Here is an 18,933-nt window from a genome sequence, read left to right on the forward strand (position 1 = left end):
CTATTGGAACTGCTATGACATACTTGTGCATGCCATGATTATACTTGTGTACAATACGTGTAGAATATACGTGCTATACTTGAATGCGAACCTGACTTGTATAATAACCATGCTAGGACGTGGTTGATCACTATATAGCTTAACCGAACTTTGTGTATCTGCCGAGCAAACCAAGGTGAGTTCACACAGCCAAGGCATGGGGTTCCCGGGTGGGAATGGGATTGGATGACTTATTGTATATACTCAGATGATAGAACCTAACGACAAGATACAGCTAGACTAGTAACACTTATTGAACTGATCTTCGCACACCTGCCAAGGGTTGGCCGCGATATTATGATTGACTTCGCACACCTGCCTTAGGAGGGCCGCGAACTCAATTTACTAATCTTCGCACACCTGCCTGGGAGGCCGCGATACAAATAAACCTAGTCTAGAATACTTGGGAAGAACATCCCCTAAACTTCGCATACCTGCCTGGGAGGCCGCGATGGAAACTAGTACGATGCATGACATAACGAACGAACATACTACTACTCACACTATACTATTACTGAACTATCAACTGTGAACTCGCTCAACTAGTTGTTGACTCTCTGCTGCATGCCTTGCAGGACCTTAGGTACTTATGGAGCTTGCACTAGGAAGGAGCAGGTCGTTGTGGAACATGGATCATGGATGCCATGTTAAAACGTTTAAACAATCAAACTTAACATTACTTTGGGTTTACATTCACATACTTTGGATTTTCATTATTACGCTTCCGCTATTGATACTATGTTTGGTTTAGAACATCAATTGTATTGAATTGGGTTTTACGAACTATCTTATTTATATTATGCTATGTTTAATATGATTGATGGCTTGATCCTGGTCATGTCACGCCTCCAAGCGGTGGTACTCCGCGTGTGGATTTTTGGGGGTGTGACAATACATACATACATACATATATATACATAAAGGGGTTCATCCTCCACCCTCTAGGTCCATTCCCTCCAAGCCACTCCTACGTGGCGCCGACGTGGCGACCCATCCCCTTGGAGATGAGGCTCTCCATATCCACTAGTTTAATAGAAGATGTATTTATTAAGCGAATAAAGTCGATAAAATCATGGAGATTTTTTTATGTTTAAGGAATAAAGTCACTTGATATACAAAATAATATCAACATTAATAATGTTTTAACTTTATTATAAAAAAAATATTTTAAACTCATAATTGATTTTTTGGTCAACATTTACCGGCCAAAATGCCACCATATGGCCTTGCTCTTCAATGTATCATCTAGTACAGTATCACCTACTTAAAATATTCAAGTATTGATTACTTATAAAGATAATACTAGAAAACGTAGTGGTTTCTAAAAGGTACAAAGAAGTAGGTTTTTTTTTTTTAATTTTTAATAATTGCTTTAAACTTTATGGCATTTAAATTAGTTATTTTTTTTTGAAAGGAAAAAAAAAAAAAAGTTTGTAAACATAAATATAACAATATTAAATATAACTCAATTGAATGGACATATATGTAACGAATATCTATAAAATAATAACATTAGTTATGTTTTTAATATGCCACTCTCTTTTGGTCACGAGTTTTTGCCTCACCCGCGTTGCGGAGCACAAGGCCAAATAGTTCTCTCTTATAAAATTACGTTCGTGTTTTGGTTACTTGTACATACTACTACTACCCATAACATGATCTCAAAAAAAAATTTATATCGGGTCAACCAATTAAAACAAAACACTACTATATTTTTGCTAAAAAAACTAAGACAATGGAAAAACTATAATTTTAAATTGTGAGCAAAATTGTAATCTTTCAGGACAAATGAGAGTGTGCCAAGCAGCCGTCTGGCACGAATAAAAACTACACCAAGTCAACCACTTAAACAAAACACTATCATAGTTTTGTTAAAAAAAATATTAAAGCTATGGCATGACTATAATTTAACACTAAGGGCAACATCGTAATTTAACAAAAAAAGAAACAAAAAATGGCAAAACTGTAATTTGAACTGAGGGCAAAATCGTAATTTAGCCAGAAGAAAAAAAACAAAACCAATGGCAAAACTGTAAATTTAAACGGGGCAAAATCGTAATTTGGCTAGACCAATAGGGAAGTGTCAGGCAGCTGTCTATCACCATTCTCCCTCATTGTATTTATTGTTGTCTGGCACTATTTCCGCTCATTGTATTTGTAGTGTACATAAATGACGGGAATAAATGTCATGATCTGCACTTTAGTTTCAATGCATAACTACGATCGGATACGGATGGGGGAGAAAACAAAGTAAAAGAAAAAAATATGAGTGATGTAATTTAACTTGTATTTTTTAGAGGCTGGGTTTTAAAATAGTTTGGGTGTTTTCTAGTGGCATTCAAAGGTATCATCCAACCATTAATTTTACAAGTTTTATCAAAACCTAGATATATACCTTTCTTAACAACTTGTATACCTCTAAATTCCACCTAATTACCTTACACTTTTAAGAATTTAAACATACAATCACTTTTATAAGCAGCAAAAACCATCCACTGGATCATGAATTCTAGGACCTATACCTCATTAGTCTCTTTTTATTCCAAAAATATAACAGTCTTATAACTATTTAAGATATTATCAAGTTTTTTGGTTATAAGGTGAAAGGTATGACCCGATTTCGCCTCACTGTCCACAAGACTATGTCTGACCTAGCGGACTCCGGATGAGTAGACTTGAAGTCAGTTACACCTACATGGTGAAAAGGTACAACATGACCAAAGGCCTCAAAATTTTATTTTGCTTTGGTCATCAAAAAGATTGGGTTGGCACTGACCTATCGGGCTCTTTTTATTCTAAAAATATAATTCTTCTAACTAATTATATAAGATGTATATATGGTTTATCTAATTTCTGTGTAGTCATCAGGAAATATAGCATTCATTTATAAATAATTAAGTATTTTATTAAATCATGCATGCGTCACATGATATTTTATATTTCTAGGGGGGGGGGGGGGGGGGGCGTAATAATATATTCAAAGGATCCATGGAAAGTAGTGTCTTCCTCTATATATACTCTTGCATGATAAGAGGGCTACACAACCCATAAAACAATTTATTAATCTCTTGCATCTCTTTGAATTAAGATGGCATCAATAATACATGCATCACAGTCCACACCAAAGGCGCCTGCCAATGCGAAGGGGGCTAAACCCGTCGCTAGACGATCAGGAAACTATGCGCCATCAATATGGTCATTTGATTTTCTTCAATCACTTTCTAGTGAATACACAGTATGGTTGCAAATTTATTTTCATTATTTACTAACAGTTGCACTTGTTTATAATATGATGAACAGTTTTGCTAACGATTAACCATGCATTTAGGGAGAAGCCTACAAAGCAAGAGCCGATACGTTAAAGGAGGCGGTGAAGATATTAATGATACCCAAAGTGGGAAATCCATTGAGTGTCCTAGAGCTGGTTGATGATCTGCAGAGACTCGGAATATCATATCATTTTGAGGCTGAAATAAGTAATCTCTTAGAGATGATTTACTGCAAGCACTACAAAAGTCATGATGAGTGGCACAAAATGGATTTGAACCTTAAAGCACTTGGATTTCGTCTGCTGAGACAACGTGGTTATCCGGTTCCTCAAGGTACAACATTTATTATAATGAATGCATGAAGTTTGATTAATATTAAAATGAGGACACTGACATTGCTAATTTATATACGTACGTATAGATATATTTCAAAACTTTAAGGACGAAATCGGGGATATGATGGGAGTGTTAAATTTGTATGAGGCTTCTTATATTTCATTTGAGGGCGAAAGCATATTGGACGATGCTAGAGACTTCGCAACAAAATATCTGAAAGAAAATCAAGACAAGATGGATGAGAGTATATCAGCATTAGTAAGTCATGCTTTGGATACTCCACTGCACTGGACAATGCCAAGGGTAGAGGCAAAGTGGTTTATGGAATTATATGAGAAAAGAAGTGGCATGAATCCCACATTGATCGAGCTTGCAAAATTGGATTTCAATATGGTTCAGGCTATTTATATGGAAGATCTAAAACACTCGTCGAGGTATCATTTCTACCTGCTTGTTACGTAGGTGATAAATTAAATACAGTAACGTAAGTGGTAAATATGAAATTGATGATAGGTGGTGGAGCAATATAAGCTGGGATACGAAGTTACCCTTTGCTCGTGACAGATTGGTGGAGTGTTTTATGTGGAGTGTAGGTTTTACTTACAAACCTCAGTTTAGTTTGGGAAGGAGAAATCTAACAAAGGCCGTCGCCATGATTACTACTATTGATGATGTCTATGATGTTTATGGCACTTTAGATGAAGTTGAACAATTTACTGATGTTGTCACCAGGTAAACACACACACACACACACATATATATATAATTAAAATAAAATTCTTGATAACTGAGAATGTTTCTCCTTCTTAGATGGGATGTGAATGCGATCCAAGAGCTCCCAGATTATATGCAGATGTGTTTCCTTGGATTGTACAGCACAATAAATGAGATCGCGTATGACATATTGATAGAATCAGGAATCGTCACCCTTCCGTACATAAAGAAAGCTGTAATTAATCCATCTTCTTTAATTATTATTATTATTATGATTATTTCCTTATTAATTATGCATGCATGGATGGTTGTTAGTGGGCAGATTTATGCACGTCATACCTTGTAGAAGCAAGGTGGTACCATAATGGATATACGCCAACTCTCAAAGAGTACTTGGACAATGGTTGGGTATCAATAACAGGTCCTATAATACTCATACATATTAAGTTATCAACATCGATTACTTCAACAGAAGAGATCCTCCAGTGGTTTGAAGAGTCTTATGATATAGTTCACCACGTAGGGATGCTTGTACGACTTGCAGATGACTTGGGGACATCATCGGTATGTAACACATACATAACCTGATCGATGATTATATTTTGATTTGTACCCATATTAATATATATTCCATTAATGTTCAAAACAATAACTTCAATTCTCCATATATTCTCTTGTTTTTTAGCATTCAGATTCATACAGTTGTGTTTTAGCATCCAGATTCCATACAGTTGTGTTTTAACAGCAAGCAGATTCATACAGATGTGTTTAACAGCAAGCAGATTCATACAGCTTGTGTTTTAGCATTCAGATTCATACAGTTGTGTTTTAACAGCAAACAGATTCATACAGTTGTGTTTTAACAGCAAGCAGATTCATAACTTGTGTTTTAGCATTCAGATTCATACAGTTGTGTTTTAACAGCAATCAGATTCATACAGTTGTGTTTTAAACAGCAATCAGATTCATACCCTGTGTTTTACCATCTTTATATTGTGGGATCTATAGAAAAAATTGGCTTTAGCCCTGTAAATTGTTAAAACACAGCACTAAGAACATGCTGATAAATTCCAGTAATCTTCTGAACAATGGAATATGACATGTAATGTGACATGGAATTTTAGTTAATGAACACATTGACTTCCAGATTTGAATTCGAAAATAATAAAAATTCCGAAAATCATGGAATTTTAGTTAATGAAGATACATTCAAAAAATAAAATTAAAATGTGAAATTACATGATAGCCCTTCTACTTAAAATCCCTCAATGACACATGTCCAATTCTTATTCCTTCCTAGACTTTCTAGGAAAAATAGACTTTCCACCCAACTCCTACTCATAAAAAATTTATATATTTAAGAACCCCATGTATTGTATGGGTTAAGTAAATTTAATTTTATATATTAAATAATGAAAAAAGTTACATTTTTAAGAACCACATGTATTGTATGAGTTGAGCACATGTAACTTTATATACCAATCAATAAAAAGTTATATATTGTTATATCTTTATAAACCCTGTATATTATAAAACTTTTGCACTAAACTGACAAAATGACCCGAACCATAGGGACTAAAATGACATTTAACTCTTTACATTATATTAATTTATATTTAGTGTACGTCTTTTGTTAATTTCAAGATAAATAATTTTGAAATTTAATAACTACTTTAAAAAACTATATTATCTCCTAAACGAATTTATATTAAATTTTATTTTATAATTATCTTTCAATTAATATTAACTAGGATTACGACCCGCCGCAATGCGGCGGAGATTCTTTATTTATAACTAAGTCGATCTACGACCCACACGTTATGTTAAACGTGTCAAACGGGGTAAAAATAGACGATGTAAAAACGTTCACCCACACACGCACGTTGCGTCGAGTTAGCTTGCAAAATTTAGAACGAAACGTAAAAACGTTAAGCCAAAGACACAGCTGTGATGTGTTAAGTCACAAAATTTAGAACCAAGCATAGAGCGAAAAATTTGCGAAAAATGGAAACTATAAATGACCAAAGTTGAAAGTAAAAAAAGTTATGATGATAGACTGCAAAAGATAAAAAGTTTTGGGTTAAAAGTAAAAAAAACAAATAGTTTTAGGTTAAAAGTAATTTATGAAATACTTTTGGGTGAAAAGTAAAAAAAAAACATTTTTTTTGAAACCCCCCAAAGCCAATGTTACGACAACAATATGCATAACAATTTTTTCTTTGAAAACCCCCAAATCATACCCCGCGTTGCGGCGGGGCGTAAAACGGTGTCAAATAGTATTAATGTCACACAACCATCATCGACAACCAACACTGACTTGATCTATAATATGCGTATTGCGACGAACCTGTCAAACATGGAAAAATAGAGGTAAAAACGTTGAACCACACATGCACGTTGCGTCGTATTAACTCGAAAAAATTAGAACTATACGTAAAACGAAAATTTGCGAAAGATGAAAAGTATAAGTGACAAAAGTTGTGAAGTTAAATTGCAAATAATGAAAAGTTTTGGGTTAAAATTAAAAAAAACAAATTATGTAGGGTTAAAATTTAAAAAGGTACAAACCTTTGGGTTAAAACTAAAAAATCAAGTTTTTTTTTGAAAAACTCATAAAGCATAACTTACAACTAATAATGCACAAAAAGTTTGCAAACTTATATAGGTTTTAATTATTAATTTTGAAATCTAATAAATATTTCAAAAAACTATATTATCACCTACACGAATTGTTTAAATTTAGATTAAATTTTATTTTATAATTATCTTTCAATTAATATCAATTATAATTAAATAGGAGATAGAGATTAGAAAACTAAAAAATTGATGGCTCCAATTAATGACACGTGTCCTTTCATTGATTTCTTTTATTATAGAGTATAGATTGTGAGTGGAGGAGAAAAAAAATGTTACTGTTCATCTGTATATTTTAGGGGATAGTGTTCACCCCCTATAATTTTTTAATATATTTTGAAAATGGTTGTGAGTGGATGAGAGAGAAAAGTTAATGATAAAGGTATAAAAAATATTATTTAACGAAAAATAAGAGAGAAAATATAGTGTATTTTAGTGTAATTTAGTGAAATGGATGTGAATGATCTAAGTCAAACAATCAAAGTATTCTATTTGATTTTAACTATTTTGTAAACTCTATGGTTGGGTACTGTGTTGTTACCAAACAAACCACTTCAAAATTTTAAATTGACATGAACATATATGAACTTGTTTAAGGGAAATTAACCATATTCGTAATTATGATATATATATTATGAATACACTTAAAACACTAAATTAGGAGACCTAGCAAGACATTATGATTAACTCGTTATCTGGATGTCTGTGTTGTGTTTTATACGGGACTTACTCATTAAAAATGTCAAATTTAATTGTTAGTTATCTTTTTGAGTAAATTGTCAAAATCGTCCCTGAAATTTGAGTATGTTTGTCAGTTTCATCAAAAACAAATTTTTTTGTACCATATTGCCCTTCACTTTTGGGCTTATTTGCCATTTTCATTCAAATGTTTAACTTTGTTGCTAAAATAAACCCTGAGGTTTAGGATATTTTGTCATTTTCATCTAAATATCTGCCAGAAAAAATAACTAAAATTAAACATTTAGATGAAAATGATAAAAAAAATACTAATAGTAAAGGATAATATAGTACAAAAAAATTGTTTTCGGTAAAACTGATAAACATGTCCAAACCTCATGGACGATTTTGACAATTTACTCTATGTTTTTCAAGACATTATGATTAACTCATTAAAGTCTTAGGATGATGATATAAAATATAAACATCTTATTTGATTATAAACAACTAGGGTAACGGGTCTAACAACTAAAATTTAATCAAAGTTAATATCTTGATTTTCTATTAGTCAATGTATGAGAGAAAAAGGAAATGTATGTAATTGTTAACTTTTTTATGGTATTTAATTTAATTAAAGAAAAAACATTGACACGTCATGAAAAACCACCTCGTGGGCGCGCCCATTGGAACGATATCACACATCAGAATCCGGATAATCGAAGAAACCGGTCCAACGGTGTTACGATCCGTTAATTTAACCAAATAATGGCAATCCAGTAAATCCAAACCACAACGAGGGGTAAAACCGTAACAAGGGCAACAGAACTTTCAGTTCGTAACAGACAGCTGCTTACGCAGAGAGGCAACAACTAACCCTTTTCTCTCTCTCTCTCTCTCTCTAACCTTAACTTCCGCAAAACCTCAAATCATTTTCTTCGATTCAACAACCATGGACTCCGACGAGGTAATATTCCGCCGTTTTCAATAACGGTTGCCACATCAACTCGTTCGATAATATAAAACAATATTTTTTTATATTTTGTTTAACCGTTTTTTTAATGTTCTTGATTTGGGTTTCTTGAATTATTTATTAAGGGATCGAGTTTGATCTTTATTGTTTACATTTGTTTGGTGTTTGATTATTGTGTTGTTGTGCATTTGATTGTTTGTTACAGAAATTAACGGCTTTGAAGAAGGCGTATGCGGATATTATATTGAATACTGCGAAAGAAGCAGCCGCAAGAATTATGGTGTCTGAGCGGAAAGCTAGTCGGTTCGAATACGAGTTAAAGAATGCTAAAGAAGATGCGGTTCGGATGCTTTTGAGAGTGAAGCAGATGATGGATTTTCAGGTATGAATGAACATTGTTGTTAAAGGTTAGAGTTTTGATTACTTGATTTTGATTTTGATTTTGATTTTGAATTGGAATTAGGGTTTGTGTGTTGTTGTTGGTTTATTGATGGTGTTTAGAGAGGGGTGTTGTTTGGAGGGGTGTTTGCATAGAAAGGGATTGGTTGAATTGCTCTGTTTAGGGTTAAAGAATGAGAATGCTAAATTGTAATTTTGTGTTATAATGAATCTTGTGGTTCGAGTCTTTTGAGTTTGGTTAACGAATGCGTGTGTTTTGGGGGTTTCCTAATGTATGACAAAGGTTTCTTGATTAGTTGGAGACCAATGTTTGCTTTGTCTTTTGTTACTTCAACTATTGTTGTCTTTGTCATTGTTATATAGGTAGCTAATTTGTAACTAGTGACTGTGTATACTAGTTGTAGCTTATATTATGCATTTTTATAGGTTGGATGTAGTTTGATTCATGTTGGAGAATGGGGACTAAAGTATCGTTTCTTTTCATAGGTCTATGTTCAATGCTGGGTGATTCATATGGAACTGAACATATCCTTTTAGTTGTGATTGGGGTTATTGTATAGCGATGACCTTTGCTAGTGACCACACTGAGAACATTAAGCATGTTTGAGCTTGAGATCATGTTGGATGATAGTTACCGAATATCATTTTCACGTGCATCGCCTCTTAAACTTGGTTATGGAAGTTGATAGGTTATAAATGTCTAGATTTGTAACTTTGGTATTTAGATATCCGTTTCTTTGGATTGGAATTCCAAAATTATATGACACAAATAAACAAACATATCAAATAATATCTCACTCGTAGAGTAGGATATGGGGATGAATATCATGACTGTAGAACCTTGCTTTTGGGTACATAGGAGAACCCTGGTAACTTGGTGGAGAAAATAAAGTTCGGATGAAACTTACAAACATTCACTCAAACAAACTAAACATTATTCTTAGCGTAAGAAAACTTGACACATGTTTACACCTTGTGCAATTCATTGGAACACGGTAAAGAAAGTACCGGCACAATAATTGTGTCACTACTTTGCGAAAGTGCAGGGTTGGAACAAATTTATATTCCTTCGGCTAAAAACTAGTTGGAACAACTAAATCTCCTACAGTCCTACTCCTGTTTCTCTTCTATTATGTTTATCATATAATCATCGTTTCAGCTTATCTCAACTTTGATGCGAGTTTAATTTCACAATCTCTTGTAGCTTTGTACCTACCATTAAGTAGTTTCTCAAGTAAAAATAACGCCTACCTGTTTAATAACGTTTGCAGATTAAGGAAGCAGCAATGGTATCCTGTACCCAACAAAAGAAAATTGACGAGCTTGAAGCGCAGCTTCAGGAAGCCGAAGACATAGTAAAAGACCTCAGGGAGGAATTGAGAGCAGTTGAAGCAGAACTTGAGAATTTTTCACAAAGGAAAGAAGTAAAGCATGCAGTACAAGTAGATAGCGCACCGATTTGTGAATCCGTTACATTCCCTCCCTCAAGAGTACAACACAATTCCTATATAGATCAAACAGACAAAAGCCAGAGACTGTATAATTCTTTATTGCCTTTAAAGAAATCTTTAATCGGGGATTTGCCTTCTATAATACTGAGAAGCAAAGAAACAGAGCTATATAGAAATGGGTGTACTCAAAGAATCCGTGCGTGTGAAGTACTAGGGAAAGCAAATGATTTAAACAGAAACATAAAACCGGAGTCGATTTCTAAAGAGGGTGAAGTGCTAAAGAAAGAAATAGTTTTGGAGCAAGTGAAGGAGACGGAGTTAGCAGTTGATGATTCTTGTTTGACTTCTCCAAGTTCAGTCAGACATACAAATGATACAGCCATCGATGAAAATATAACAAGAACATGCAATAGTCAAAGCACAAGTGGAGAGGAAGTTATGCTCGTGGGACAAGAAAAAGGAGAGGCAGATGTGCCCTCAGTGAGTACGGTGTCGAACGTTGGTAAGATCGGCGAGGTTCCAAGTCAATCTTTGACTGATAGAGTGATAAAGTACACGTTCCAGAGGAAGAGGAAACGGGGTGCTTTGATTGATGGAAGCGGATCTAGTGAACGGAGCCACGAGAACCAAACGGCTCATGTGGGACCTGTGAAGGTGAACTTGATTGGAGAATCAACTCCAGAAAAGATACGTCTGGAACAGGTTGCTCACCAGGTTGGTCATTTATCTTAGCAAACCTATGATTTTATTTTTGTTAACTTCAATCGTACTTTGGATCATAGTATGTGGTTAACATTAGGTAGATGCTTTCTAGAGCATGATGGAAAATCCACTAGAGCTTAGTTGTTGCCGGTAGAGTGGGCCTACCCATTGGTTAAAGTAATTAGTCATTGGTAATTTTCTCTTATTAAGTAATTAGTCATCGAACGTGGCTTGAAAAAAAGTCTTGGATTTAATCAATATAGTAAAAGGTAGGGGAGTTGATCAATGTCATTTTGAAACTTTGTTGGTTAAATCCAACATACACCCTAAATGTTAGTTATATTTATTAGATAGGTATTGTATTGGCTTAGATCAAGATAATGGGTAAGGGGTTGTTTGTTTAGCTCTTAATGGTTCAGACCTCTCACTGATTCAGCACTTAATGGTTCAGACTGTTTGTTTCGCGAGCAGATGTCTTAATGGTTCAGACATTTGCCTCTGAATGGTTAAGTTTTATACTGAGTCTGAATGGTTAAAACATCTAATCTGAATTGGTCAGACATTTGCCTCTGAACGGTTAAGCATTATACTGGCTCTTAATGCTTCAGACCTCTTACTGGTTCAGCACTTAATGGTTTAGACCTCTTACTGATTCAGCACTTAACCATTCAGAAGTTGCCAAACAGCCCCTAAGAGTATTAGTAGTATAGGGACTATTGTCACAAAGTCTACATAAATAAGAACTAGGATAATGGTTTTATTCTGCGTGATTTGGTATTTAGAGCTTTTGTCTAAAGTAGTTTGTTACATGACAATTTTACCTTTTTAATACTTGAACATAAAAACTACTTATAAATTTGGGTCAAGTTATTCTACAAAGGCTTCTAATTGTAAGAAGTGTAAGAAGGATTTATAGAGTGACAAGTGTCCAATAACCTAAAACTAAACCCACTACTTCACCACCAAAAACCTAAACACCCACCCCACCACCACCCAAAAACCTAACCCCCCCCCCCCTCCACCCCCCAAAAACCTAAAAAAAACCCTAACCCCCCCCCCCCCCCCAAAAAAAAAAAAAAAAAAAAAAAAAAAAAAAAAAAAAACCTAAAAAAAACTAAACACACACCCCCACCACCACCACCACCCAAAAACTTAAACCCCCACCCCCCACCCGGGGGGGGGGGGGGTTAGGTTTTTGGTGGTGGTGGATGTTTAAGGGTTTTTTTTTTTTTTTTTTGTAGTGGAGTTTTTTTGTGTAGTGAGTTTTTTTAGGTTATTGGACACTTGTCACTCTATAAATCCTTCTTACACTTCTTACAATTAGGATCCTTTGTATTTGATCCTAATCCTATAAATTTATATAAAGTGATCAAATAATAGTCTCTAATCTAGAACTCTAGTTATCTACCTCATGACAATCTTCCTCATTGTCATCAAGATCATAATCATCAACTTGAATCCATGAGTTTATAACATCTTTCCACCTTTGTCATTTCTTTTTTTTTTTTTTTTTTTTGCATTAATGTCTTTATCTCTCGTACATGTTCCGGGCATCTCGAGCAATCAGTTATTATCCTAAAGCCTCCTACAAAATGTTGTTTGAGCTGGTAAACTTCTCCTTTGACTATTTCCCCATAATATTTACAAGCAATATTAGTATTGTTAGTAGGATCTTGGGTTCCATACTTTCTAGCCACGTCAGATGATATGGATGCAGAAGAGTGGATGCTTGAAAACAGAACCAGAATTTAATAAGTGAAAACAGAAAATAGAACCAGTGAAAACAGTAAACAGATTAACAGAATCCATTCTAGTTTCTGAAATCGATGGCAAATGAAAACATTTGTGCGTGTGTGTATAGCAAATGTCAACAGAAACAAGTTCATCTTAAACAGAAAACGTTGACACACACACACACACACACACACACACACACACACATATATATATATATAGTTCTATACCAATGCAACAGAAAACCTGTTTTTTGATCAACATCATACTCGGTAAATCCCACCAATAGCAAAGCTAAGGTAGGGTCTGAGGAGGGTAGATGTAGACAGCCTTACCTCTACCCCGTAGGAATAGAGAGGCTGCTTCCAGTGAGACCCCTGGCTCGATTGTAGTTTTGTATCAAGCCTTGGACCTAAGACACATAACAATCAAACAATCGGGACAGAGACTGATTGGTGCATGTACCCCCGTATCTTTCAGCTATCAACGTCACCACATGATGCATGATTAACCATCCGCCGCTTTTAACGTTATTTTCACGAAATTAGTAAAATAACGTTAAAGTTATTAACATAGTCTATATGTAACAGGAAACTGATTAACATAAACCATTCTAATATTTGAAATAAACAGCAACTGAAAACATATATATACTAATCCAACAGACATTTCAAATAGAAATCAAATATGGTTCCGTGAGGAGGAGAAAGAAGTGAAGATTGAAGAACATACCTGCAAATCTGTAATTTATCTATCTGTGAAGTGAAAGAGAGTAGGACTGACTGTAGCAGACTAGCAGCACCAGGAACTGTAAAGTCAGACTCAAAAGTGAACTGTGAAGAAGAAGATACAAGTATACGATAAATTGTCCAGAATTACTTTCCCTATGAAGTAGAAAAATCTTCTTAATCAACAATGGTTTGTTCATCTTACCTAAAGTACAAAAGGGGGAAGCTAGAAGAAAAATCGACACCTCCTATAAGGAACCCATTTCCTTCTTCTTCATGTGCCAAAACACTTATTGGGGGAAATGGTTATGACTATTGCATACCAATGAACCGATTGCGTTCTAAACCACCTTTTCTCATATTAGAATCATCCTCCATGTACCTCCAAAAGTGTTTGATTATGCTTGCTGCACCAAAATATCGTGCAAATGTGTCGTTCAGGGTTGTCCCTCAAACCACGTTGGATGTATATGCCATCTTCTAGATTGAAAGAAAAGTCCCTGTAACTGTCTAATGTGTTAACGGATGTTTAAGTGTTTAACTAGCCAATATTCTCATTAATGTGCTCACAAAGAATAAGTCTGTTAAGATTACAAGCAAGCTGGATATGTTGGAACTGACCTGCATACATAGCTTGAGGTTCCTTAATTTTAGGACAAGTTAATGATTAGATTTAAATCCATTTTCTGATTATTTTTCATTCCTATGGCTAGCCTTGTCTCCAGTTTATTTGAATGAAAATTGAGAATTAGCTTTAAGCTTTATCATAATGTGACTCATCCTCAACTAGAAAAGGTTTAAGGTTGCTTAAACAACAAAATAAAGTTGTTCGTGTAAACATTTAAATTATAATTATTCTTAGATTGGTGTATAAACATAGCTAGGGGAAGATTTTGATACGTCATTAGGGTTTATACCTTGACTGCTTCAAATTTGACTTTAGGGAAACAACACTTTTTTGATTATTTATTCGTTTAATTTTTCATCTATTTCTGAATTTTTTTCTTCATTCAAAGCCTAACCACAAAATCACAAATAAAAAATAGTGAATACATTCATAGGTTGGATAACTTGTAATAGAATTGACGCATGAAAGAAATATTAGATTACATAGAGTTGACGAATGAGATGGGTTCATTAACACTACACCATGAAAATTTGGCAAAAAGAAAGAATTCACTCCTCTTTTATATCTTGCATCTAACCTAGTTTCTAAATTTGGCCACTTATAGTAGCATTCTTCTTCTTTCCTGTTCATTCAGGTCGTTATACTTGCATTTAAACTTCTAAATACATTTAATCAATTTATCTGGATGTTATCTCATAAAAGCTGAGTTGAAAAGCAGGCTTACATTTTAATGAAGCCACTCAGGAAACTAGGCTTATTTCATTGTTAGGTAGGTAACTGAACTTACATCATCATTCTAATTATATAGTTTTCTTGTCAAATTGAAAGTATTTTTATTTGTTCAAGAAAAGCAAATACAAAGGTGTCTGGGTTGGCCCGGCCCAATCCGTTTTGACCCGTTACCCAACCTCCAGTTTTGCCACTTTTAATATTTCTGTTAGATGGATATTCTATATATGTCCTTGAGTTTCAGCTCTTTTTCCTAAGATAGATTGTGCTAATAAGTAAGTTCTCATAGTTTTGTTATAATGAGTAATGATGACATCTTTGAGCTTTTTTTTTCTTTCTTTGAAATGCAGCTTATATCTTTATCTGATAAAAAATGGGGGTGGTGAAACTGAGGAAGAAGCAAATGATGATTTTCAAGGGTGGCATCAAAGAAGATGTTTATGGAAAGCTTATAAGTATACCGACCCGTGTACAAACTGTAGTTTATGCAGTGTTCTCTACTGCCCGGAATTTTTCGCTTTGAATATTTTTTTGTTATTTTTGAAATATGGATGTTTTTGCATGATTTTGGTTGTTCAGGATGCAATCACTTGTTCAAAATGGAACGCAATAGCATCTCATCTCATTTCATGCTAGTTGAGCAAATATGAGGAAATCATCGTTATCTTGATATGAATGGCAAAATGAGCTAATCAAGTCGGATTGTGTAACATGTCGAAATATAATGTGTCAAATGGCTTTGTTAAAAGAGGTTGGGTGATAGCAGGTTTACCCGCTATATTTGCTTATATGGGTGGCAGTGTTGACGGTTGTGGTGGTGGTTTGTCAATTTATTATTTTTGGAGTAAACTGCCATTTTGGTCCCTGTGGTTTGGGCATTTTTGCCATTTTAGTCCAAATCTCAAACTTTTTAAATATGGGTCCCTGTGGTTTCATCTTTATTGCCAGATTTCTCATGAGGAACCATTAGAAAAGTAACTCTAAATGATGTTTTGCATAGATTTCAAAAATGAAAACCTATAGGGCACAATTTAAAACATGTTTATAATGATGTTTTGCGATGTGTTAAGTCACAAAATTTAGAACGAAGCGTAAAGCGAAAAATTTGCGGAAAATGAAAACTATAAATGACCAAAGTTGAAGGTAAAAAACGTTGTGATGATAGATTGCAAAAGATAAAAAGTTTTGTGTTAAAAGTAAAAAAAAACAAATAGATTTGGGTTAAAAGTAATTTATAAAATACTTTTGGGTGAAAAGTATAAAGATCAATTTTTTTTGTAAAACCCCCAAAGCGAATGTTACAACAACCATATGCATAACCATTTTTTCTTTGAAAATCCCCCAAGCCAAGATTAAACACATAAATCAAAGTGGTTAAATCGCAAAAGATTGAAACTTTTGAATTAGAAGTGAAAAATCAAATTAATCAAAGGGGTTAAATTATCAAAGATTAAAATTTTAAACTCAAATTGTCAAAGATTAAAACTTTAGGGTTAAAAAGGAAACAAATATTAAAACTTTAAACTTAACTTGTCAAATAGTGAAACTTTGGAGGTTAGAAAGAAAAAATCTAATTTTTTTTTGAAAAACTCCCAAAGTCAATGGGACAACTACCATATGCACAAAGTAATTGCTTATTAATAAGGTTTTAATTTAATAAATAATAGCCAATATAATTTTCATTTTCCTTTTGTTATTTTGGGACATTTTTCTAAACGTTTACTTCATAATAAGATATTATGAATAACTATATCCAGGAATAATTTGTAAAAGTTCAGAGGTTATATCATTTTAGGTTTGCAATGAAAATTCCGTTGTCTCGTGTTTCTTAAAATTTTATTGTTTTGGTTTTGGATGGTTAAAAAACTAACTATTGCAGCAAATAGCCTATAAAAAATTAAAAAGTTATAGGTATATTTTTGAATGATTAGTTGTAGATAACAGGGTCAAATTAGTATAAATTACATAAAAAAAATTGTTTTGACTAGAGGTGGTAAACAAAACCCAACCATGATATTTTGGGTTATTTTGGGCCTCTTTAAAAAAGAAAATAAGTTAGATTGGGCTGGGAATTTAATCAAGATGGGTTAGAATGGGTTTTAAAATACCCATCTAAATTTTCACATGGGTCAAGATGGGTTTTTACTCCCTAAACCTAAAATACGCATCATCAACTTCAAGTCTTCAAACGAATCTTCATACAGATTACAGACGATAATCTAAAATTCGTTTCTGCTGCGTCCAGTGGTTATTTTGGTGCGATTCGTCTACAGACGAATCTCCATACAGTGAATCACATTGTTTGGATCATTCCTTTTTCGAGCTTCTTCCACCCTTGGCAGTTGATGTTAATTTGCAGGGTAGATACAGTGTGGTTGGATCTGATCCAACAATTGAAGTTATTGCTGGCATGTACCAAGATTATGTGTATATATGGCGTCTGTGTTCTATTTAGTACATCAGGCTACATGAGATTATATGGGGTCTGTGTTCTACCGGTTGCCCCTGTTTTGGCTATTTAGTGCTCTATTTAGTTTTACTTTCTATATGAGTACACTATTTAGTACATCAGGCTACATGAGACTATTACACACTGTATGATATATTAAATGATGTTATATCAGGGACCATTTCCATCACCCTAGATTTCTGTATGAACAAATCAGTAGACTGTAGATATATAGTCCATATACAAACAAGTGAAATAAATGTTATTTCACTGCATAAAAAGTGCCAAAAATACACACCGACTTAATGTTATCAAATTTTCCAGTCTTGGTACAGTCCAGTTCAGTCTTGGAACTATTACACATTTACACACTGATTTTTTTAATTTTTTTTAATTTTCTGATGATGGCCCTGCAATCACAAAGTTTTTTTTATTTATTTTTATTTTTTTTATTTTTTTTATTTTTTTTTTTTTGATTTTTTTGATTTTTTTGAATTTTTTTGATTCATTTTTATTTTTTTTATTTTTTTTTTAATTTTTTTGATTTTTTTAAATTTTTTTGATTTTTTTTTTAATTTTTTTTAATTTTTTGACAAAAACCCATCTTGACCTAAACCCATTCTAACCCATCTCTTAATAAACCCATCTTAACCCAAACCCATTCTAACCCATACCCATCCTAACCTATTACTCAAACCTACCCAACCCACCCATTTTGCCACCCCTAGTTTTGACCCATTAGCCATTTCTGAACTTGTAGCCTCTTATCAAAAACGGGTAAAAGAAATTCATTATTTGGAAGAAAATGAGTTGAATCAAAACTGATCTGATAAAGATAAATAAAAAATAATTTAGTGACTAACTATAGGTTTACCATACACTTTATCGATATTTTATCACCATATCAAAGAAAGTGATTCGCCGGAACTAGCTCGAGAAATTTGGACCCTTAATTACCTCCGTAATGACGAGCATGAATTCATATAAGCTAAACTAGTTTAAGAACCCGTGTATTACACGGGTAGTCTCAAATTAATTATATTATTAAACAGTGTTCACATAAACTTTTAAATGAAAAAAACCCTTCCATTACTTAGGTAAATATTAATTATAATGAACTAAAAAAGAAAATACGAAAAAAAATCACAAGTTCTTAAAAGATTTTCTTTATAGGCTACGTTTGTCTTATCCATGTGTCTTGGATCTTCTTGCTCTATATCATGATTACTCGGACTCGTTTTATTTAAAAGTGCATAGAGGACATTAATTGCGGTGGTCAAAACAGGACAACTCACTTCAACATGGAAATTGAATCCCACCATCTGCAAATGACTAAAGGTGCCTGTTTTTATTAACTAATGAATTTGTTGAGCAGCCAAAAAGCATAACTTTATTGCATCTTCACTCAAACCTTGAGTCTAACAACTCTAATGAAAAATTTGAACTCCAACAAAACCACTTAACACTCAGTTC

At 33.7% G+C, this 18,933-nt stretch overlaps 2 protein-coding genes across 2 annotated transcripts; both read left to right on the forward strand.

The window, feature by feature from the left end:
- Window positions 1–3,090: 3,090 nt before the first annotated feature.
- On the forward strand, window positions 3,091–4,961 carry LOC110879759 (R-linalool synthase QH1, chloroplastic). The gene is made up of 6 exons (XM_035977912.1): window positions 3,091–3,274; window positions 3,368–3,641; window positions 3,730–4,078; window positions 4,158–4,376; window positions 4,455–4,593; window positions 4,674–4,961. Exons 1-6 carry the CDS (start codon window positions 3,128–3,130, stop codon window positions 4,944–4,946), a joined length of 1,401 nt encoding a protein of 466 aa, XP_035833805.1. The 5' UTR covers window positions 3,091–3,127; the 3' UTR covers window positions 4,947–4,961.
- Window positions 4,962–8,491: 3,530 nt separating this feature from the next.
- LOC110879760 lies at window positions 8,492–15,681 on the forward strand. Its single transcript, XM_022128280.2, has 4 exons — window positions 8,492–8,634; window positions 8,846–9,022; window positions 10,311–11,204; window positions 15,362–15,681. The coding sequence occupies exons 1-4, from the start codon at window positions 8,620–8,622 to the stop codon at window positions 15,395–15,397; spliced, it is 1,122 nt and encodes a 373-aa protein (XP_021983972.1). The 5' UTR covers window positions 8,492–8,619; the 3' UTR covers window positions 15,398–15,681.
- Window positions 15,682–18,933: the final 3,252 nt, after the last annotated feature.

This window comes from Helianthus annuus, chromosome 9, assembly GCF_002127325.2.
Source record: "Helianthus annuus cultivar XRQ/B chromosome 9, HanXRQr2.0-SUNRISE, whole genome shotgun sequence".
Lineage (NCBI taxonomy): Eukaryota > Viridiplantae > Streptophyta > Magnoliopsida > Asterales > Asteraceae > Helianthus > Helianthus annuus.

Bases quoted from the DNA above. Each gene is read 5' to 3' on its own strand.
- LOC110879760 (XM_022128280.2), top strand. The intron at 9,023-10,310 runs GTATGAATGAAC...TAACGTTTGCAG, and splicing joins AGCAGATGATGGATTTTCAG to ATTAAGGAAGCAGCAATGGT. The intron at 11,205-15,361 runs GTTGGTCATTTA...TTTGAAATGCAG, and splicing joins TGGAACAGGTTGCTCACCAG to CTTATATCTTTATCTGATAA.
- LOC110879759 (XM_035977912.1), top strand. From the start codon at position 3,128: ATGGCATCAATAATACATGCATCACAGTCCACACCAAAGGCGCCTGCC. The intron at 3,275-3,367 runs GTATGGTTGCAA...CCATGCATTTAG, and splicing joins CACTTTCTAGTGAATACACA to GGAGAAGCCTACAAAGCAAG. The intron at 4,377-4,454 runs GTAAACACACAC...TCTCCTTCTTAG, and splicing joins TTTACTGATGTTGTCACCAG to ATGGGATGTGAATGCGATCC.